We start from the raw sequence: 24,463 nt of genomic DNA on the forward strand, positions 1-24,463 counted from the left end.
ATATCATCATGATTCTTTGGCATTTGTTGAGAATTGCTTTGTGGTCAATTTTTATTTTGTTCCACAGGTGCTTGAATAGAATAAGTATTTTCTGTATCTTTCCTACTTTTGCCGGAGAGATGGGGGTTGTTTAATTGTATGTTTGTCATTTCTTCTTTAAAAATTAATTTTTCTTTATACACACTTGAGATCATGTTACTAGATGCATACAGATTTAGAATTGTTTTATCTTCCTGGTGATTTGTTCTTTTTGTCATTATATAGTGACGTCTCTTTATCTCTAATGAAACATTTTGCTTTAAAGCCTATTTTGTCTGAAATGAATATAGCTACTCCACCTTTCATTTCCTTAATAGTACTTCTGCATGTCTTTTTTACTTTTCCCTTAATTTTTCTTTATCCTTATGTTTTAGGTATATCTTGTTTCAACAGCATATAGTTGGATTTTTTTAAGCTACATAATCTAATTATCTGGTTTTTAAATAAAAGAAATATTGTCATTTTAGTTTACAATCAAAGTATAGTACATTTAGGATTCAAGGGATTTGGATTCCAGTCTCTACCCCACCATTGTGTGACCTTGAGCAACTCTTTCAAACTCTCTCTCAGGAGAGTAGTGATAAAATAGAAGTGTTGAATCAGATTATCTTGAATATCCCCTCTAGCTCATTTACTGTCATTCCCTTCAATTACAGTAACATGGTACAAATTGATTTGTGACAGGGACTCTTAAAACCAGACCTAAAAATAAAAACAAAATCCTAGTGTAATTTGGTGAAAGAATTCAAATAGTAACTGACGTTTAGCTTTGGGTATTTGCTCTTTGTCATCTAAAACTTTAATTTTCTGTCATTCAATGTATAATACTTTTGCAGTTCAATTTTCTGAGGATAATCCATGTTTTTTAAAGAACATATTTTCCATGATTTGGGGGATATATATAAATATATTTTCTTGTGATTCTAAAGGTCTTTCATATTCTTTTCTTTTTAAATAAATTTATTTATTTATTTTTGGCTGTGTTGGGTCTTCGTTGCTGCCCACGGGCTTTCTCTAGTTGTGGAGAGCGGGGGCTACTCTTTGTGGCGGTGCACGGGCTTCTCATTGCGGTGGCTTCTTTTGTTGCGGAGCACAGGCTCTAGGCGTGCAGGCTTCAGCAGCTGTGGCATGCAGGCTCAGTAGTTGTGGCTCGGGGGCTCTAGAGCGCAGGCTCAGTAGTTGTGGCTCATGGGCCCAGCTGCTCTGCAGCACGTGGGATCCTCCTGGACCAGGGCTCGAACCCATGTCCCCTGCACTGGCAGGTGTATTCTTAACCACTGCACCACCAGGGAAGTCCCTCTTTCATATTCTTTAACAATCCAAAACTTATTTTCAAGGTTTTGTTATTAGTTTCCTGCCTCCTTTTCTTTTAGCTTACATTTTAATTTCTACAAAATCTTTTCTAGAGTTGTGGATACCACGATCTTTACCAGTTTTTCAGAAGATTAACCTAAAAATGACATCACTATATCTGAACCCTAAGACCTTGGAAATAAACCTACAGATCTCATTGTTAGTCTCTCCATTTAATGGAGGTACAGAAATAACTGCATCTAGTTTTTGTAGAGAGACTATTTTATTTGGAACCCCATTTTGCATGGTTGGCTATAGTGACACAGACTTTAGGATTAAGGCCTTTAGGAAGGAAGAGGTCACACTGTTTCTTGCTCTGGTTTTCACCTCCATTTTTGCACCTTTGTGTCAATGTGAACCAAACAGCTTCCCAAATCTACAACTGCTTCCTGGGCTTCCTCAACCCATCTAGAAAACTGCAGCAACCTAGGAGGTTGTCATTTAACCGACAATACTCTTGGTTAGGAGTCTGCTTTCTTATACACCAATCATATAACCCTATGGTTACTTTGATTTAACTTGGTTATTTTTTTAATTCATCCCAATAGCACATCTACAGACTCTCAGGATGGGTCAATTCTCCAGATGACTCATCTCATCTTTTATTGGGCCATTTTTCTGTGTAGATGCAAAATATGTAGGTGAGAGGTGGGAGGCTAGAACCTAAACTGAGTCTCTTTATGTTCAAGGTGGGGGGATCACCAGATTTGAGTGTAATCCTGTAATTGTTTTTTAAAGTACTTTAAATCATATAGTTAACATACTAATATTACCTCTGTTTAAAAATAAAGGATAAAAAACCCCTCAAAGTCCGCTTTCACCATGCCCCTCATTGCTCCCCTCTCTTAGAGGTAACCATTATCGTTTTGAGGACACCTTTCCAGTGACCTTTCTATACATTTATTTCCTATACTGTATATACATATACACATTTTTTTTCCTTACATAAATGACACCTTCTCATTTTATAGGTGAGGAAACTGAGACCTTGAGGGGAGATGTGTTGCAAATTTATTGAAGGAAAGTGGACTGGACCACGGGTTCTGGTATTTTACTTCTGTTGCATGGGCTGCCGCACTAATCAATTAGTTTAGAGGCTGGGGAGCAGGTGCGAAAGTCGCTTTAGTGCAACGATGTAGGATTTGTATTTTGATAGGAGTTGCAGGAAACCTAGCAGAGGGCTCTGGAGTTGCAAAAACAAAAAATATACTGTCATCGGCAGTTGGGTCGGTTAATAAAGCTTGTGAAGCTGAAACGCAAAGAGCCTACTACCTACCAAGCCCTTCGGAAACTTAGGAAGCAATATCGCGTCTCTGAGACTGGCCTTGGAGCTTGGAGAGGAAGGCAGCAGAGGTTGCAATGAAGGATGCGGTGGCGGACAGCAACCGACCAGCCAACCCGGGGAGCAGAAAGCTCTCCCGGACCGATCTGGAAGTGCGCCTGCGCAGGCCGCCGCGGGGGGCCTGGGCGGGCGGGGCGGAGCTTGGGGGCGGTCAATGAGCCTGCGCAAACCGTGCGGCGAGGTGGGGGAGGGCGTTCCGTGTGTGTCTGTGTTGTTGTTCGGCGGCAGCGGCGGCGGCGGTAAGATGGCTGCCCACGGGGGCTCCGCGGCGTCCTCGGCGCTGAAGGGGTTAATTCAGCAGTTCACCGCCATCACCGGTAAGAGACGCGGTTACCGGAAGGTGGAGAGTGGGGTCTGGAGCGGGCGGCCGGTCTGCCCTGGGCTTCCCTTTACCTTCATGCATTCCTCTCTCGGGCTTTACCCACAGCTCTCGTCCTCCCTCCTGAGGAAGAGGCGACGACGGCGTCGGGTCTCCGGGTTCAGGCGGGAGACACCCCCTCACCCCCGCGCACCCCATACCCTCGTTCTTGGTCTTCTCGCAGTGTGGAGGGAAACCTCCCCACCCCCTTTCAGCCCAGACCCGGGGAATGGGCCGAGCTCATCCTCCCCCGCCGGCCCGGGGACCTGGGGGCGGGAGAGGTGGGGGGCCGCACCCGGGCCACCGCCCTCCTCCTTCATCATCATCGCCTCTTCTCTGTGCAGCCTTGGGGTGCAGCGCATCCCCTCACCTCCTTATTCCTTTTTTCCTTGGCCAGGTCATTCTCCCCCCCGTGCCTGGCCTGCCCTTCCCCTTTCTGGGCCCCTCGGAGCCATCGCTGTGGCCCTGGCGTGTTCGGGCCCTCCCGCCTTAACGGCGAGGCTGGTGGGTTCGGCAGCGCCTTTACCGATCTCGGGGGATAGGCCGCCAGAAAGGGGGGGTGCTGAGGAGTACCCTCCAGACTGAGGTTTTAAGAGAAGAATGAGGGGGAACCCCCCGCCCCCAGACCTTAATAGGAAAGGCCTGGAGGAATCCTCGGTGGCGTTTCCCACCTCCCCATTAAAAAATAATAAAGACTGAGACGATGGCGCCAGGGCCTCCTGCTGATAAAATAGGAATGATGGCAGAAACTTCTTTGAGACAAAATCAGTTTCTGGATGTCAGTATCCCCCAAACCCTCGGTTTTTCTTTTCCTTTGGACCCCTGCGAAGGGCACACGCAGATCCTCTTACTGCCTGGAGGAAAGGCCCTAAGCCATTCTATGAATTCTCTCTGTCTTGTTCTCTGTGATGGTGCTGAACTTTTTTTGCATGAGTTATTAGAGGGCGGAGCAAATGATGAAGTTCTCTGTGGAGTGATTTGAGAGAAGAGTACTACATGTGCCTGAGTGTAATTTTGCCGTTCTAGTTTGTCGTTTTGTAAGGAGGTCAGAATGTTAGCAGATCTATACTTTATTTGGTAGTTTGTTAGATGCAGAGAACATTTCCATTTTGAATGTATCCAGAGTTTGACGTGCAAGATCTGGTTAAGTGAAATTTTATGTTTTAACCACTACCGGTTGTTGCGAGTTGTCGTTTTAATAGTTAAAGCTAGTTTTATTTTTTACTTTGCAGCGATAACCATATTTTTGATGCATTGTCTAGCTTGTGGGCATGAAACATCAAGTCAAAGTTGATAAAGTAAAATTTGTAACAAAATTGGGATGAGAAATGGAATGATAACTTTTCTTAATATTTAAAAATTGTGATTGGACTATTAGAGATGTAATGCATTTCCCAGTGTCTAAGCAGATCATTGGGAAAATCAGAAAATTATTGCTGTATTATGTTTATATAGAAAAATCTTTGTAGTGAATTACATATAGAAGTGATTATCATTATCTTTTCTTTAGATTTTCTAGAGGTGGTTTAAGATGCCACCTATTTCATTCCAGTTTTTTATGCTAACTACCACTTTAGGAACTCAGATTGTTTTAGTCTCACATTATTTCTTCTAATGCAACATTTTTGGTATGTGTAGACAAAACCCAAAATGTGGTGAGATGAAGTGACTCACTTAATTGCTTTAATTCTGTTTCTGTCAGCTAGTCTTCATGGCTTGTTTCCTGGTCACAGGCCCTTCTATTCCTGAATCAAGTTGGAGACCCTCAGTAGACAGTGGTATCTGGAGGTCTGTAAAAGCGAAAATACCTTAGATTGTTCTTAATGTATTATGGATTTATAATAATTTTTTTACAAGATAGTAATTAAATATTAGAAACACATGATTGACCCCTTTACTCCCTTTAATATATCCTAAAAAAATTTGTGTGTGTGTGTATGTGTGTGTGTGTATATATATATATATATTTTTTTTTTTTTTTTGGCCGCGCGGCATGTGGGATCTTAATTCCCCGACCAGGGATGGAACCCGTGCCCCCTGCAATGGAAGCGCAGAGTCTTAACCACTGGACCACCAGGGAAGTCCCCCACTAATATTTTAAATTGTAGTATTTATGACAGAAAGGTATTTGAAATTTATTTATTGCTAGATGAATGAAACTGACCTTAAGAGTTTATGCTCTCATTTCAAAAAGATTTTACTTACTTGGAAGCCCAACATTGTGGTAAAAGCAATGCATTTTCAAAAATGTGAGTCTTACCTTTTCTGTGGCATTTAGAAGTAGAGAAAATTGAAAGAATTTTAACTTTTATTTCTCACTAAATAGAACAGATCTCTCTCACACTCTCTCTCTATGATATGTGAGTATGAAGTAATGACTCTGACTTTTAAAAAACATTAAAAAGATATCACAACATGAAATAATTTTGAAAAAAGAAACACTAGTTCATTCTCACAATAGCAATATTATTTATTTCACATATTATCTTCCAGTTCTTGTTTACATACTTATTTTTATTTTTTAAATTACTTTAAAATTATTTTTACATTGTGGATCATAATGTACATAATTTAGAATTCTGAAATTTTCAATTAACGTTACATCATAAACATTTTTCCTATGATTAAACCCTTTGATAAGCAGATAGCCAAGGGAAGTGATGGTCTTTGAAGTGGTCACACTGAGAAGCTATGTACCTTTACCGTTGATGCCATTAGCATTATTTCAAGCTACATAGAAAACCAGTCCTGTTATTTTATAGTCTACCACATTTTACAGTATTACTCAGTTTGATCTCCCTTGATACTCTCATACATGGCTTAGACTGCTGACTACTTTCAGAAGTTATATCAGTTCTCAAAACCTGAGGAAAGAATGTGCCACTGGATCTGAAGGTAATTCCAAAAGAGCAGTTTTTAAAAATGTTTTGAACCACAGCAGTATCCCATTAACACCAACTTGGACTGACATCCAGCCACACATATACAAAATGCATAGGTGTAATCAGAATAATTCATGAGATGAGGGAGATATAGATGCTATAGAATAGGTAGAAATAAATACACAATCAGAAGGTAAGGCCAAAAAGTGAGGGAATAGAAAGTGAGGCTGAGAAGAGTACAAGTGGTTGCTAGTGTAGCATTCCATAAAGCTTTGTGTATAGTAGGCATTCACAAACTTAATGAAATTATAGAACCCCTTTAGTTTAATCTTTTTTAAAATTGTTGAATGAATGCATATTTGTTAAATTAGAAACTCTTGGTGTTGGTAGTATTTGGATTTGTGGTCAACTTCCATTCATATTCTTTCTACAATACATTTTTCTTGGGTTAGTATTAAAGTGTATTTAAGTTCTCTGTGTCAAGAAAGGTAGTTGCAAGTGTTCTAGATATTAAAAGAAAACTCTTCTGGAATTTTAAGAACTATTTCAAAGAGTGTTAATGAAGTTTGAGCAGAAATTTAGGGAGGGAATAAATTTTTTTGAGTTGTGAGTAGACTCTTACTAGTAAACTCAGTATTTATTAATAGACTACTATGTGCCAGGCATGGTTCAGATCTTGGGGATACTACCATGAGCAAGACATGGTGTCTGTCCTCAAAAAGCTTAAAGGTTAATGGGAATACAGACACATAAATGGGTATTGTAATACATTGGGATAATGGTAAGGAGCTGTTACGGTAGCACAAATGAGGGAGGTCAAGAAAAGCTTCGCAGAAGAAATAATTTCTTAGCTAAAACCTGGAGGAGAGCTGTTTCTGACAGGAGAAACATGTGCAGAGACCTGGAGGAAAGTGGGACAGGCATACATATGGAGACAAGAAAGGAGAGACAGTAGGTTGAGGGAATTGATGGTAATTCCAAATGAAGAGAACATAGCTTGTGTGAGATGCAATAAATGGGGCTGAAGAGATAAGAGGGTACCAGATTAGGAAGGGCCTTGTAACTCATGTTAAGAAATCTTGGCTTTATTCTGAATGTAATGGGGAGTCAGTGAAAAGTTTTAATTAGAGGAGTGACACAATCATTTGGTTTTTTCAGAAAGAGCTGCTTGGCCATAGGGGAGAAGAGGTAGGCATAGACATCAGTAGAAGACTGTTGCAGTAATTGAAGATGCTGGTGTCCTGAAATAAGTTAGTGGCAGAGAAGTGGACTCTGAAAGGTAAGGGAAGAATTCAGAGGAGTCAGAATGAAGCTTAGGATTCTGTTTTGGACGTCTAAGTTTATAATAGTACAATTTGTGAAGGTATGGAATAGTAGCAGAGGTTTGGGGAGATGATTAGTTCAGCTTAGGTAAGTTGCTGCCTGTGGGACTTCCAAATGGAGCTGTTCAGTAGGGAAATGAATATTTGGGTCTAGAAAGAAGAGTGACATCTGATGAGTCATATTGATGGCAGTTGAAGCTATAAAAGTGGATGTGTCCTTTGTTCCAGGACACAAAGCTGAAGGAACACTAACATCTAACAGACGGTAAAGAAGAAAGTACAGAGAAGGATCGGAAGAAACCAAAGATGTAGGAGGAAAACCAGGAGAATGTGATGGTACTTTAAACATTAGGAGTAGGGTAATATGTCAGATATTATGTAGGCACTTTAGGAAACCAGAAATCATTGAATATTCACAGATTTTTCTTGGTTAGGGTTGGAAGACATCTTAGAAACCATATTGACCCATTTCTGAGTTAAAATGAGAAATTGAAGGCCCAGAGAAGTAAAGTGATTTAGGGTTATATGTCTTAGGTCAGTGCTTCTCAAATTTATTTGTAGGAAAGGACCGCCCCCCCCCCGACCCCTTTAAAAAAAAATCTTCATAGACCAATACTTTAATTTTTCTTTTTTTTTTTTTGGCTACGCCACACGTGGCTTGTGGGATCTTAGTTCCCCGACCAGGGATCGAACCCGGGCCCTCAGCAGTGAAAGGAGGGAATTCCCCATAGACCAGTGCTTTAGTAAAAATGCAATAAAAATTAAGTGTTTAAAAAAATGAAATAAAAAGAACACATACAAAATATAAACCCAAATTCTGTTAAAATAAAGGGTATAATTTGCATACAGTAAAATGTAACATTTTTAGTGTAGAGTTAAAGTTTTCATAAGTGCATGCAGTCGTAAAACCACAATAAAGATGCAGAACAGTTCTTTTTTTTTTTTTTAATAAATTTATTTATTTATTTATTTTTGGCTGCGTTGGGTCTTGCTGTGTGTGGGCTTTCTCTTGTTGTGGTGAGCGGTGGCTACTCTTCGTTGCGGTGCGTGGGCTTCTCATTGCGGTGGCTTCTCTTGTTGCGGAGCTCGGGCTCTAGGTGCGCAGGCTTCAGTAGTTGCAGCACATGGGCTCAGCAGTTGTGGCTCGCAGGCTCTAGAGCTCAGGCTCAGTAGTTAGGGCACACGGGCTTAGTTGCTCCGCGGCATGTGGGATCTTCCTGGACCAGGGATCGAACACGTATCCCCTGTATTGGCAGGCAGATTCTTAACCACTGTACCACCAGGGAAGTCCCCAAGATGCAGGACAGTTCTATCCTCAAAAATTTCCCCCTGTCCCTTTGTAGTCAGTCCCTTCTCTCACCTGTAGCCTAATCTTTTTGTCTATTGTTTTTCTTTTCCAGAATGTCATATAAATGGAATCACAGTATGTAGTCAGGCTTCTTTTGAGTCTGGCTTCTTTTACTTAGCATACTGCGTTTGAGATTCATTCATGATGTTGTGGTATGAGTAGTTCCTTTTTATTGGTGAATAATATACCATTGTATGGATATACTACAATTTGTTTATCCATTCATTAAATGAATGGATAATTTTGTTGTTTCTTGTTTGGGAGATTATAAATAAAGCTGCCAAAAACATTAGTGTACAAGTGTGTGAATGTATGTTTTCATTTCCTTTGGATAAATAGGAGTGGGATCATATGATAGGTGTGTAACTTTAAAAAATGTCATACTATTTTCCTAAGTTACTATTGATACATACACCATTTTGCATTTTGTCTTTCTCTGTCTGACTTACTTCACTTGGTATGTAATCTCTAGGTCCATCCATGTTGCTGCAAATGGCATTATTTCATCCTTTTTTATGGCTGAGTAATATTCCATTGTGTATATATACTACATTTTCTTTATCCGTTCCTCTGTTTATGGACATTTAGGTTGCTTCCCTGTCTTGGCTATTGTCAGTAGTGCTGCAATGAACAGTGGGGTGCATGTATCCTTTCAAATTATGGTTTTATCCGGATATATGCCCAGGAGTGGAATTGCTGGATCATATGGTAGTTCTATTTTTAGTTTTTTAAGGAACTTCCATAGTGTTCTCCATAGTGCTTGTATATAAATATTTTAAAAAATATTTTCTATTCCTCAATACTTAAAAACTCCAGGATGGGAGACCAGTGAGGAGGTTGAACTTTGATCTTACTTCTTGCAACTGTCACCGACTCTCATTTCCTTGGTGGATAGTCTGGCTGGCTTTATTATCATTTCTAGGGGAAGTGTAGAACCAAAAAGTAACCACTTTGTGTCCCTGTCATTTCTGTGCTCTATCCCTGTGGGGCAAGAAAGGGTCTGTAGAGGGATTTTTTTTCTTTTTAAAAAAAATCTCTGTGACTACCATACTTAGGTTCATTGATAATAGTGAAGAGACTGTTCTTTTGGCATTGAAAATAGTGTAGAGAATAGGTATAAAGGACTACTAAAGTTTGAAATGTCTCTTGATTCTTCTTTCCAGCTGTGGTGGAAACATAGACTGCATTACAGGTTTGGGGCTATTTTCTATATGAAGTTATTAAAGGAGAAAGAGTGTGAACTAAGAGGCAGCAGCAAGGAGATGGCCACTGATAAATTGGGTGCCACAAGCTGGGTTAATGCCTTTGGTGCCATTAGCAAGCTAAAGCAGATGGAAGAAAAGGTAATGGATAAATAAAAAGTGCATGTGGTGAGAAACAGTAAAGTGGGACTTCTGCCATAGATATGGATTATGGGGTGTTATGGACTGAATTTTTGTGTCCTTCCCAAAATTCGTATTTTGAAATCCTGAGCCCCCAGTGTGATGGTATTAGGAGGTGGGGCCTTTGGGAGGTGGTTAGGTCATGAGGGTGGAGTCCTTATGAATGGGATTAGTATACTTAAAAGGAGACCCCAGAGAGCTATCTGGCCCCTTCCTCCATGTGAGTACACACGGAAAAGACAACTGTCTTATCAACCAGGAAGTGGGCCTGCACCACACACCAAATCTGCTGGAGCCTGATCTTTGACTTCCCAACCTCCAGAACTGTGAGAGATAAATGTTCGTTGTTTAAGCCACCCAGTCTATGGTAGTTTTGTTAGAGCAGCCCGAACAAACTAAGACACTGGGTTAGATTAAGCTATCCTGCTGCTACCTATAATATTGAGACCTCAAAATAAGCCCATGAACAGGTTTACAGGTAGTTTAAATCTGCAAGTTTCTTTTAAAGGCCCCCCTCCCCCTTTTAAAAAAGATTTGTTCTTCATTCTGAATATAATAAGAGAGAATTTCAAATTTTTTTACGGCTGACTCATCAAAAATTGTTATTACCTCTAAGTATATAGGTAAAACTTGTAACTTGTTTAAATTTGTTTATCACTGTTCCTGTCCTCTATATCATTTAGCCCTCCTTACTTTTCCTTTGCTCTCTCAGTTAACCTTCTATTCCTCTGTTTAGCTAAGTGGAAGTGTTGTTGGCATTTTGGCTAGGACAGTTTCTTGTTCTGTAGGACTGTTCCGTTCCTTGCAGAAGATTTAGCGCTTGTATGAGTTTCCTGTGGCTGCTGTAACAAATTACCACAAACTGCAGTGCTTAACACAGTTATTCTCTCAGCTCTGGAGGCCAGAAGTCTGAAATGAAGGTGTGAGAAGTCTTTAGGGGAGGGGAGACATTTTCCAACCTACTAAGGCACCCCTGGCTTCTCTCCACTAAATGCCAGTAGTGCTCCCATCCCCTAATCATGAAACACCAAAAATGGTGTCTCACATTTCTAGATGTCTCTACTACTTCCTGACATTGAGAACCACTGGAACCTTTAATTATCCTTCAGTTATCTTCTGTTTCTAAAACGATACACTTGGGACCTCCCTGGTGGCGCAGTGGTTAAGACTCTGTGCTCCCAATGCAAGGGGTCCGGGTTCGATCCCTGGTCAGGGAACTAGATCCCACATGCATGCTGCAACTAAGAGTTCACATGCCACAACTAAGGAGCCCGTGTGCCGCAACTCAGGAGCCGGTGAGCCATAACAAAGGAGCCCACAAACCACAACTAAGGAGCCCTCCTGCTGCAACTAAGACCCAGCGCAACCAAATAAATAAATAAATGTTTTAAAAAATGGCATATTCCTGGGCCCTACCCAGACCCTTCCAATTGGAGTGGGGGCAGGATCTACATTTAAAAAAAAAAAAGATACACTAAGTGATACAACAAGTGATAAACTAAGAATGCCTGATTATACAAGCACAGATGGCTCAGATAATTTGGCTTTATTTAAGAAAGTGAATGGTGTACTTTGCTTCTTGGGGCCCTCTCTAATACTGCCTTCTTCAGTCTTGCCAGAATTTAGCATGTGCTTCTTTTTTAAAAAATCTCGTAAGTAGAGACCCCTTTTATGGAAAGCTCTTAGGTCACTATACTGACAAGCTCCAGTGATGGAAGTTATCCTGTCAGATTGTCAAAAGATATATGATATGCTGTCTATAGTTTAGATTCTAGCACTAAATGGTTAAGTGAGGATTATAGATAAGAATGGCAGTTCTCACTTTGTTATACAGCAGAAACTAACACACCATTGTAAAGCAATTATACTCCAATAAAGATGTTAAAAAAAGCAATTCTGAGCCTCGAGTGTTGACACCTTCTGCCCCCCAAAATATCACAGTTATTATTTCCTTTATTATAGCTTTATTTTTGTCTTAAAGTCATTCTCGGTATAATCCCTTTTACTAAATTCTATTTTAATCTATAGTTCAGTAGATCTCTGAAATACTCACCTATACTTTTATTACATTTTCCTGTGTTTCTACATCAGCTCTTTTTTTGGGGGGCCACTTGCAGGATCTTAGTTCCCCCACCAGGGATTGAACCCAGGCCCTTGCAGTGAAAGGGCCAAGTCCTAACCACTGGACTGCCAGGGAATTCCCAGCAGTGGTCATTTTTAAGTTGAATTTCCTTATGAACAAATTTCAAAAGGAGTGAAGCAGCCGGGATTGGTTGCTATTATAGCAGAAGGGAGTTTCGATCCCCCATCAGCATGTTCTTTTTTTTTTTTTTAATATTTATTTATTTATTTGGTTGTACTAGGCCTTAGTTGCAGCAGGCGAGCTCCTTAGTTGCAGCACATGGGCTCCTTAGTTGTGGCTCGCTGGCTCCTTTGTTGCAGCACATGGGCTCCTTAGTTGTGGCATGTGAACTCTTAGTTGTGGCATGCACGTGGGATCTAGTTTCCCGGCCAGGGATTGAACCTGGGCCCCCTGCATTGAGAGTGCACGGAGTCTTAACCACTACGCCACCAGGGAAGTCCCAGCATGTTCTTTGTGCCTTTTGTGGTGCTTTAGTGCAGTGTGGTGAGCACCTAGAGAGACAAGAGCCAAAATGGTATAAACTCAGCCATTTAATTCTCTGAAAAGAAAAAGATCAGTAGATGTCATTCAGAAGCTAGTTTTAGGGTTTATTATGTGGCAAAGATAATAGTTAATGCATCTCTTGCTGGAATAAGCAGCCAGAGTAGTTTACATACAGGAACCTTTTAATTTTCAGAAGCTGCTGTGTAGATAAATTAAAATGGTGGAGTACAATAGACACTGAACTTTTAGACTAGCATTTAAGAAATATAGTAATGTAACCAGTATAACTAGACACAGTGTAAAAATATTAGAAAAACACTGAAACAAAGCCTCAGGTTTTATGAGTAATGATATAGAAAGTTTTCATCAAATTTGTACTGTTTTTGCCCCAAGAGTTTGTATTTAATTACCTAACATACAGTTGGCTACTGGGATATTTGAACTCCTCCTTTCCCTCAAAAAGTTGAATTTGTTTTTATTTTGAGATTTCACTTTTTTTTTTTTTTTTGGCTGTGTTGGGTCTTTGTTGCTGCGTGCGGGCCTTCTCTAGTTGCGGCAAGCAGGGGCTACTCTTCGTTGCTGTGCACGGGCTTCTCATTGTGGTGGCTTCTTTTGTTGCAGAGCACATGCTCTAGGCGCATGGACTTAGTAGTTGTGGCACGCGGGCTCAGTAGTTGTGGCTTGTGGCCTCTAGAGTGCAGGCTCAGTGGTTGTGGCACCTGGGCTTAGTTGCTCCGCAGCATGTGGGATCTTCCCGAACCAGGGCTCGGACCCATTTCCCCTGCATTGGCAGGCGGATCCTTAACCACTGCACCACCAGGGAAGTCCGAGACTTCACTTTTTTAAAGTGTTTCCTAATGGTGAGAATATAAGTCTGTATATACTAGAACTTGAGAACATTTTTTTTAAAATTATTTTATTTTTATTGAAGTATAGTTAGTTTTTACAATGTTGTGTTAGTTTCTGGTGTACAGCAAAGTGATTCAGTTATACATACATGTATATATATTCTTTTTCTTATTCTTTTCCGTTATAGTTTTATTACAAGATATTGAATATAGTTCCTTACGCTATACAGTAGGACCTTGTTGCTTATTTTATATATAGTATAGAATTTGAGAACTTTTGGTTCAGCTTGACTGAGGACTTATGGAGAGAGAACTGGTTTGAGAAAAGTGAGAACTGGCCAGTTCAGTGAGTTTTTAAAGTCTGTAAGGTAGAAGAGCTAGCAGAGACAAGGATAGAGATAAGGCCCTGTGGAAAAGTAGTATCTATTCCTGTATCTACTTTAGGGTGAGGAGAGAGGGGGAAGGTCCACAACTTAACAGGTGGGTATTTGGTGTGTTGTCAAGAAAAATGAGGGGACTGGGACTTCCCTGGTGGTGCAGTGGTTAAGAATCCGCCTGCCAATGCAGGGGACACGGGTTCAAGCCCTGGTCCGGGAAGATCCCACATGCTGCAGAGCAGCTGAGCCCGTGCGCCACAACTGCTGAAGCCCGCACATCTAGAGCCCGTGATCTGGAGAGAGAAGCCACTGCAATGAGAAGCCCATGCACAGCAACTAGAGAAAGCCCGCATGCAGCAACGAGGACCCAACCCCAACGCAGCCAAAAATAAATTAAAAAAAAAAACAAAAAACGAGAAGAAGAATGAGGGGACTGATTTTACTGCTGTCACTCTCCATATCATACAGAGGCATGGCATTGTAAAGTACCACCAAGTGATCTGCCTAGGTTACAAAAACACCTGCATCTGGAGGGAATGGTACAGAGATGAGATGAAAGCAGAAGGGTATAAAATAGGAGCGGTTTATAAGGGCCAAGTCTTGTGTGCAGCTCAAGAGAGATGAAAAGTTTTCCAGTCAGCAGTGCAGAACTGTTGAAACAGGGGAGATAATCAAATTTACATTCTTTTGCAATATAGAAGGTATATCAATAGGAGCATGACCAAGAGCAAAGAAATGTGATAGTTCATGTAAGAGATGTTGAAGGCCTGAACAAAGAGTATAGCAGTGAACATAGAACAGTATGGATAGGGGTGTTGTTAATTAGATGGAAGCTGTAGGATTTGTTGGTTGACTGATGGGCTGTTTGCAGTTGAAGAGAGAATAGTGGAGGAAAGTTTCTCAATTTTGAGTAATATATGAAGCCCTTTTAAAGCAAAAACATCCCTGGCCCTATGTAACTTAAATTACCATATATACCCAGATATAAGGCACACCCCAAATAAAAGGCAATTCTGTATTTGTCCAGTTCCCAAAAAAGATTTTTGACTGACATCAATATGTAAATTTCTAGAGATTTAAGTGAAATGATTGATGCTTTTTTATAATGTTATTTATTGATTTAACATTAAATCACAATATTGTATATTAATGCTTTTTTCCAGTCATGTTCCATGAAATAATTTTGTTCTTTTTTTGTTTTTTACTAGCATTTAGATATCTCTTTGTCAGCTTTCTGACAAAGCTGTAGCTGCTCAGTATCATCTAACAGTTTTTTGGAGCATGTGATTTTCACTTTATGTTGTTTGAGATACAGCACATTTAAAATTTGTATGTGATGCTTTCACTGGACATTTTATCTTAAGTTCATTTATCCTAAATACCCATTTGCTATTTGTGATTTCCACAGTGTAACCATATTGCTTTGTAAATGAAATTTAAAATGTAAATATATGCGGTTTAAAATTCAAAGGATAGGGGAATTCCCTGGTGGTCCAGTGGTTAGGACTCGGCGCTTTCACTGCCAGGGCCGGGATTCAATCCCTGGTCGGGGAACTATGATCCCACAAACGTGTGGCGCAGCCAAGAGGAAAAAAATTCAAAGGATATAGAAGGGTTGTTTTGGCTGAAGTCTGGCCTTTCTTTCCCCAGTGTACTAACTGGTTAACTGAAGTACTATGAGATAGTTTTAAGTCAGTTTATTAGATATTGATCACATGCAAGCGAACATGACGTTAGATGCTAGGGTACCAAGAAAAAAATCAACCCCTGTGTTCAAGAAGCTCCTGCTCTTTTGGAGGAGCTAGAAAGTAAACAAGTATTTACTGCTTAGTAGTATGTCCATGTATGTAATAGAAGAGTATCACAGTGGTGGGAGTGGGGAGGAGGTAGTGTAGAGAATGCTTAGCACAGGAATTGAAAAAAGTAACACTTATGGTGATTCTTGAGCATGCATGAACTAGACGAAGGGGGAGATAAGGAGAATAAGGGCTTTCCAAGTGTGTAATTTGGTGTGACTGTACTGAATTGCATAGGACGGAGAAGAGAAGAGGAAAAGCCAGAGAGATAAGCTGAGGTCTGATCACAGAGGACTTGCCAGATCATAAGAACTTTGGAATTTATACTGTGGGTGTCAGAGAGCCATTAAAGAATTTAAACTGTGTGTGTGTGTTTGTATTTGTGTGTGATAATCACACTTGTATCTTGGAACATAACTTCAGCAGCAAGGTGGAAGATAGAATGATGATCAGTTAGGAGCCTATTGTAGTAATCCAGGTAAGAAGAATTAAGGACTTGATTTAAAGCCTTACAGATAATAGTAGAGAAAAGAAAACAAATGAAAGATATTAAGAGTAGAGTCAGCAGTTCATTTCTGGCAGTAGGACTAAACTAGAGAGATACCATGAGTAACCCTCCCAAGTGAGAAGGAAAATCCTGAATAAAATATTTTTAAAAATCTCATAAAATGTATCATTGGGCTGGTGAGAAAGTAAAGAATATTCAGAAGCTAAAAATGAAATGAAATTGGAAATGAGATGTTAGCGAGGTTTTAAGTAAGCTTTCACCCTCGTTGAAGCTGCCCTAACTGGATGGCTTTGAACTTCTCTTTTGATGGCGTCAGAGGGCACAGGAAACAAGCTTGCAGCCTTCCTAAGGAGAGGAATCTGAAAGGAGAACCCTCCCATACATGAAGCTGGGACCTTGGCATTTGGGGAGTGGCAGGAGAAATCTTCTCTGAGAATTTATAACAAGGGTCCTTACAGGGTCACATTTCCCATGTGGTTTCATAAAACTTCAAGTCAAGAATGTATTTTATTTTATTTAAAAAAAACTTTTTTAAGAACTAACATTTAGTATTTACTTTATTATTTTTGGCTGCGTTGGGTCTTCGTTGCTGCTCACAGGCTTTCTCTAGTTGCGGCAAGTGGGGGCTACTCTTTGTTGCGGTGCACAGGCTTCTCATTGCGGTGGCTTCTCTTGTGGAACACGGGCTCTAGGCGCGAGGGCTTCAGTAGTTGTGGCGAGCAAGTTCTAGAGTGCAGGCTCAGTAGTTGTGGCTCACAGGCTTAGTTGCTCCACGGCATGTGGGATCTTCCCGGACCAGGGCTCGAACCCGTGTCCCCTGCATTGGCAGGCGGATTCTTAACCACTGTGCCACCAGGGAAGCCCCAAGAATGTATTTTAAATAGTCTCTGTTTGGTGGTGCCTTCAGGTACCTTACAAAATCTATCAAGTTATCTTCTCTTAGGAGGGATGTACCTTCAACCCAGCCTTCAAAAATCTACAGATTAAAATTCCAAGCCACTTAAGATCATAGTCAAAAAAAAATCACAAAGTGCACAAAAAAACATTGCATAGTGTGCAAGAGCCAGCAGAAACGAGACAGTGACCTCTAGAGACTGCAGAAATTTTATATTTTGTCTTAATAATTCCAGTAAGTTTGATTAATATATTAGATGAAATGAAAAGAAATATGAGTATGAAGTAAGGGTCTCTGAAACATGACCAGGCAGATTAGGAAACAAAAACCCCAGAACTTCTAGTTATAAAAAATTAACTAAAATTAAAAGCTCATGAACAGGTAAAAAACAAATTGGCACAGCATAGAATGAAGAGTTCTAACATACATCTAATTGGAGTTCCAGAAGGACATAAGTGTGAATGGAGGAGTAAGGTAATTTTTATTTATTTATTTATTTATTTATTTTTAACATTTTTATTGGAGTATAATTGCTTTACAGTGGTGTGTTAGTTTCTGCTGTATAACAAAGTGAATCAGCTATATGTATACATATATCCACATATCTCCTCCTTCTTGTGTCTTCCTCCCACCCTCCCTATCCCACCCCTCTAGGTGGTCACAAAGCACTGAGCTGATTTCCCTGTGCTATGCGGCTGCTTCCCACTAGCTATCTCTTTTACATTTGGTAGTGTATATATGTCCATGCCACTCTCTCACTTCGTCCCAGCTTAACCTTTGCCTTTCCCGTGTCCTCAAGTCCATTCTCTACGTCTGCATCTTTATTCCTGTCCTGGCCCTAGGTTCTTCAGAACAGATTTTTTTTTTTTAGATTCCATATATATGTGTTAGCATATGGTATTTGTTTTTCTCTTTCTGACTGACTTCACTCTGTATGACAGACTAACTCCATCCACCTCACTACAAATACCTCAATTTCGTTTCTTTTTATGGCTGAGTAATATTCCATTGTATATATGTGCCACATCTTCTTTATCCAGTCATCTGTAGATGGACACTTAGGTTGGTTCCATGTCCTGGCTATTGTAAATAGAGCTGCAGTGAACATTGTGGTACATGACTCTTTTTGAATTATGGTTTTCTCAGGGTGTATGCCCAGTAGTGGGATTGCTGGGTCATATGGTGGTTCTATTTTTAGTTTTTTAAGGAACCTCCATACTGTTCTCCATAGTGGTTGTGTCAGTTTACATTCCCACAAGCAGTGCAAGAGGGTTCCCTTTTCTCCGCACCCTCTCCAGCATTTATCGTTTGTAGATTTTTTGATGATGGCCATTCTGACCCGTGTGAGGTGATACCTTATTGTAGTTTTGATTTGCATCTCTCTAATGATTAGTGATGTTGAGCATCCTTTCATGTGTTTGTTGGCAATCTGTATATCTTCTTTGGAGAAATGTCTATTTAGGTCTTCTGCCCATTTTTGGATTGGGTTGTTTGGTTTTTTTTTTGATACTGAGCTGCATGAGCTGCCTGTATATTTTGGAGATTAATCCTTTGTCAGTTGCTTCATTTGCAAATATTTTCTCCCATTCTGAGAGTTGGCTTTTCATCTTGTTTATGGTTTCCTTTCCTGTGCAAAAGCTTTTAAGTTTCATTAGGTTCCATTCGTTTATTTTTGTTTTTATTTACATTTTTCTAGGAGGTGGGTCAGAAAGGATCTTGATGTGATGTATGTCATATAGTGTTCTGCCTATGTTTTCCTCTAAGAGTTTTATAGTGTCTGGCCTTACATTAGGTCTTTAATCCATTTTGAGTTTATTTTTGTGTATGGTTTTAGGGAGTATTCTAATTTCATTCTTTTATATGTAGGTGTCCAGTTTCCCCAGCACCACTTATTAAAGAGGCTGTCTTTTCTCCATTGTATATTCTTGCCTCCTTTATCAAAGATAAGGTGACCATATGCGTGTGGGTTTATCTCTGGGCTTTCTATCGTGTTCCATTGATATATATTTCTGTTTTTGTGCCAGTACCATACTTTCTTGATTACGGTAGCCTTGTAGTATAGTTTGAAGGCAGGGAGCCTGATTCTTCTAGCTCCGTTTTTCTTTCTCAAGATTGCTTTGGCTATTCGGAGTCTTTTGTGTTTCCATACAAACTGTGAAATTTCTTTGTTCTAGTTCTTTGAAAAATGCCATTAGTAGTTTGATAGGGATTGCATTGAATCTGTAGATTGCTTTGGGTAGTATAGTCATTTTCACAGTGTTGATTCTTCCAATCTAAGAACATGGTATATCTCTCCATCTGTTTGTATCATCTTTAATTTCTTTCCTCAGTGTCTTATAGTTTTCTGCATACAGGTCTTTTGTCTCCTTAGTTAGGTTTATTCCTAGGCATTTTATTCTTTTTGTTCCAGTGGTAAATGGGAGTGTTTCCTTAATTTCTCTTTCAGATTTTTCATCATTAGTATATAGGAATGCTAGAGATTTCTGTGCATTAATTTTATATCCTGCTACTTTACCAAATTCATTGATTAGCTCTAGTAGTTTTCTGGTAGCATCTTTGGGATTCTCTGTGTAGTAGCATGTCATCTGCAAACAGTGACAGTTTTACTTCTTCTTTTCTGATTTGGATTCCTTTTATTTCTTTTTCTTCTCTGATTGCTATGGCTAAAACTTCCAAAACTATATTGAATAATAGTGGTGAGAGTGGGCAGCCTTGTCTTGTTCCTGATCTTAGTGGAAATGGTTTCAGTTTTTCACCATTGAGAACGATGTTAGCTGTGGGTTTGTCATATATGGCCTTTATTATGTTGAGGTAAGTTCCCTCTATGCCTACTTTCTGGAGGGTTTTTTCATAAATAGGTGTTGAATTTTGTTGAAAGCTTTTTCTGCATCTGTTGAGATGATCATATGGTTTTTCTCCTTCAATTTGTTAATATGGTTTATCACATTGATTGATTTGCATATATTGAAGAATCCTTGCATTCCTGGGTTGAACCCCACCTGATCATGGTGTATGATCCTTTTAATGTGCTGTTGGATTCTGTTTGCTAGTATTTTGTTGAGGATTTTTGCATCTATGTTCATCAGTGATATTGGCCTGTAGTTTTCTTTTTTTGTGACCTCTTTGTCTGGTTTTGGTATCAGGGTGATGGTGGCCTCGTAGAATGAGTTTGGGAGTGTTCCTCCCTGTGCTATATTTTGGAAGAGTTTGAGAAGGACAGGTGTTAGCTCTTCTCTAAATGTTTGATAGAATTCGCCTGTGAATCCATCTGGTCCTGGACTTTTGTTTGTTGGAAGATTTTTAATCACAGTTTCAATTTCAGTCCTTGTGATTGGTCTGTTTATATTTTCTATTTCTTCCTGGTCCAGTCTCGGAAGGTTGTGCATTTCTAAGAATTTGTCCTTTTCTTCCAGGTTGGCCATTTTATTGGCATATAGTTGCTTGTAGTAATCTCTCATGATCTTTTGTATTTCTGCAGTGTCAGTTGTTACTTCTCCTTTTTCACTTCTAATTCTATTGATTTGAGTCTTCTCCCTTTTTTTCTTGATGAGTCTGGCTAGTGGTTTATCAATTTTATCTTCTCAAAGAACCAGCTTTTAGTTTTATTGATCTTAGCTGTTGTTTCCTTCATTTCTTTTTCATTTATTTCTGATCTGATCTTTATGATTTCTTTCCTTCTGCTACCTTTGGGGGTTTTTTGTTCTTCTTTTCTCTAATTGCTTTAGGTGTAAGGTTAGGTTGTTTATTTGAGATGTTTCTTGTTTCTTGAGGTAAAATTGTATTGCTATAAACTTCCCTCTTAGAACTGCTTTTGCTGCATCCCATAGGTTGTGGGTCGTTGTGTTTTCATTGTCATTTGTTTCTAGGTATTTTTTGATTTCCTCAGTGATCTCTTGGTTATTTGGTAGTGTACTGTTTAGCCTCCATGTGTTTGTATTTTCCACAGATTTTTTTCCTGTAATTGATGTCTAGTCTCATAGCGTTGTGGTCGGAAAAGATACTTGATACTATTTCAATTTTCTTAAATTTACCAAGGCTTGAATTGTGACCCAGGATAAGCTCTATCCTGGGGAATGTTCCATGAGCACTTGAGAAGACAGTGTATCCTGTTGTTTTTGGATGGAATGTCCTATAAATATCAATTAAGTCCATCTTGTTTAATGTATCATTTAAAGCTTGTGTGGTAATTTTTATATAGAAATGTCTGAGAGTTTTTCAGAACTGATAAAAGAAAACAGTCCTTATGGTGGAAGTCCAGTGAATCCCAAGGAGGATAAATAAAATCAGCCCCAGGAAATAGAGTGAAACTGCAGAAGACCAAAGGCAGAGAAGGTCTTAAAAGCAACTAGAGAGAAACAACAGATTGCTCTAAAAATGTTTTTCTTTAGTCTGGCAACTTACTTCTCAGAAGCAACAACAGAAGACACTGGAATGCTATCTTCAGTGTACTGAGAGAAAATAGCTGTCAGCCTTAAAAAAGAATATCCAGTGATGAAACTGTCTTTCAGGAACAATAGCAAAATAAAGGTGTTCTCAGACCAAAAAAAACACAGAAAACAAACAAAAAACCACACACACACCCAAGCCTTCACTGCAGGAGACTCTTAAGGGACACAGTTCAGGTAGAAGGAAGGTCATCCCAAGTGGAAAGCCTAAGATGTTTTTTTTTTTTTCCCTTTTTATTTTTTTTTCTTTTTCATTGTGGTTTATTACAGGATATTGAATATAGTTTCTTGTGACCTGAGATGCTTTTTAATGCCCACAAAATGTCCCACCAACTAGATTTACAATTTAGACTCTACTACTATTAGACATTTATGTTATCTATAATTTTTCAATTTTAACTAAAGCTGTACTGGACACGTGTATAGACATGTTTATGCAGGTGTTTTATATAGGTTTATTTAGACTAAATTTACGTAGATTTATTTAGACTTTATATAGATTTATGTAGATTTATTTAGACCACATGCCCAAATTACTGGGTCAAGAAAGTAACAATCATTGTGTTTCTTGATACATGTTATAAAATTGATTTGTTAAAGGGCTTCACCAGTTTACATTGCATCAAACAGATTATGCTTGCTTTACTGTGCAAGTGAGTGTGTGATAGGGCCAGTTTTAAATGATGAAGATTGACATTTCTTACCAAATTTTGACTTAGTTATATCTTTGGCAAAAAGTCCCATCTCCCTTCTCTCCCATTGTTATTAAAGTGTTTCCTTTCTTATAGAAGTAGAAATTGGTAACTGAATGCATTCTTTCTAACAAAGTATTTCTAACTTTCTAGAGTATATAGTCTTTCATTTTATTTTTCAGTTTGTTAACAAATATATAGTCGGCCCATATAAAGAAATGGCAAATAGGGCTTCCCTGGTGGCGCAGTGGTTGAGAATCTGCCTGCCAATGCAGGGGACACGGGTTCGAGCCCTGGTCTGGGAAGATCCCACATGCCGCGGAGCAACTGGGCCCGTGAGCCACAATTACTGAGCCTGCGTGTCTGGAGCCTGTGCTCCGCAACGGGAGAGGCCGCGATAGTGAGAGGCCCGCGCACCGTGATGAAGAGTGGCCCCCGCTTGCCACAACTAGAGAAAGCCCTCGCACAGAAACGAAGACCCAACACAGCCATAAATAAATAAATAAATAAATTTAAAAAAAAAAAAAAAAAAAAAAGAAATGGCAAATAAATGCTTTATTTAGTTTTTGTTTTATTATGAAGGAAGACTACTATTTTTAATGCTGCTGCTTTCTTTTCTAGCTCTGTATATTTCACAGTAATCAGCCAACAAGCATAGAAGTAAACAGTTTTTGTTTTAAAAATCATTCATTCTAAAGAGGGAAAAGTACTATTCGCTTGGGAATTCTGTAGTCTAATGTGAACTGAATGTAAGAAGGTGTCATTTTTAAACTTTTTTCTTGTTTTTATACTATTTCAGGTGCAAGTGAAAGTGTAGGGAAACATATGCTTGAAGCCTGCAACAATAATCTGGAGATGGCAGTCACTATGTTTTTGGATGGTGGAGGAATCGCTGAAGAGCCAAGTACCAGTTCAGCAAGTGTCTCCACTGTCAGACCACACACAGAGTATGAATTTATTATTTATTATTGGGAGCTACCCCCTGCCAAAATTGAGCAGTTACATTTTTAACATGTTAGGTTAATTCTCTGTTTTGAACAAATTAAAAGTTGAAAGCATCTGAAAGTGTCAGGTGAAAATTTTTATACTTATATGCTTTAAGTTCTCTACAGCACTGTCAAGTCCATTATTTAATCCTAAGAAGAACCCTATAGGCTGGCATTATTATCCACATTTTACAGAGGAAGCAGAAGGATAGCCATTTCCCCAAGTTATACAACAATTAAGTAGCAGATATGGAAGGAAAGCCCAATAAAGCTCAGATTTCCCAATTCTGGATTTTCCTACATTGTCCCAGGAAAGTTTTGAGTTGTCATGAAAAATTTTTGAAGAAAATTTATGCCTTAAATAACTACATGTCGCTAATCTTTAGAGGCACCTTCAGCATATAGAACTGTAATATATAGAGGATAGTAACAGATGATAAATACATTTGGTGTTTTCTGCCCTTTACATTTGATACCAGTGAGAGTTTGAAATGAATATCTGTTAGGCAAAATTCTAGTAGTCTTTGGAAAATATGAGAGATGAATGCTACTCGAATGAAAAACATTGATTTTTGAGTCAAAATTTCAAAGATATTTAAATAAGACTTTAATACTCATAGCCATTTATAACTCTTCAGTGTTTACAACATGAGATACTAAATAAGAAGAATCCCCTTAAATAGGAATAGGCAAAAACATGGATTTTATTTTTACTAAATTAGATTTAAAAAGCCAAATAAACATTCAGGACATGATTGCCTCTTTTTTTTAATCTAGTTCCAGATTCTAGAGTAATATTGTTTCCCCACAAAGTGTGAACTCTAGAGGTTATTATTTATATTTTATATAAGTTTTTTCCTATCGATGTTGACTGTGTATTTCAAGTTTGATAGCCCATTCTCCACCAACATAACTCAAATCTTTAATGGAAATCAATATGAAAACATGATTTAGTTTACATTCACTTGAATAACAGGTATTCATAGCTGATTTGGGGGGACATATCAGTCCTCACTGTTTAAAACATGTTTTCTTAATTGTACTTAAAAATAGTTTTGATTAATGAATGTCTTTTCCTGCTGAGTTACATTATAATTTGACTTAGATTATTTGTGTTACTAATTGATTAACATTTGATAGTGTCACCTACTTCCTAAACTATAATTTTCTTTCTTTACAGTTCACCTTCTGTTCCATTCTTCCATTTTGTTGGGTAGCTAGCAATCTTGGAATAGATGACCTCAAACATGTAGTAATCAAGTCT

General features: G+C 39.0%; 1 protein-coding gene across 6 annotated transcripts in view; it reads left to right on the plus strand.

Moving 5' to 3' along the window:
* Nucleotides 1-2,929: 2,929 nt before the first annotated feature.
* Nucleotides 2,930-24,463, plus strand: part of UBXN7 (UBX domain protein 7) — a 71,022-nt gene continuing 49,488 nt past the window's right edge. For 2 of the 6 annotated variants that reach the window (XM_036850231.1, XM_036850237.1), the window contains exons 1-2: nucleotides 2,930-3,051; nucleotides 23,013-23,160. In XM_036850231.1, the coding sequence (XP_036706126.1) occupies nucleotides 2,979-3,051; nucleotides 23,013-23,160 (221 nt within the window). In that variant the 5' untranslated portion in view covers nucleotides 2,930-2,978. Of the gene's footprint in view, nucleotides 3,052-7,131; nucleotides 7,254-7,524; nucleotides 7,633-23,012; nucleotides 23,161-24,463 lie in introns of those variants that run through there. The other 4 variants (XM_036850232.1, XM_036850235.1, XM_036850233.1 and 1 more) reach the window with 4 other exon arrangements.

The sequence above is a fragment of the Balaenoptera musculus genome, chromosome 4 (assembly GCF_009873245.2).
Source record: "Balaenoptera musculus isolate JJ_BM4_2016_0621 chromosome 4, mBalMus1.pri.v3, whole genome shotgun sequence".
NCBI lineage: Eukaryota > Metazoa > Chordata > Mammalia > Artiodactyla > Balaenopteridae > Balaenoptera > Balaenoptera musculus.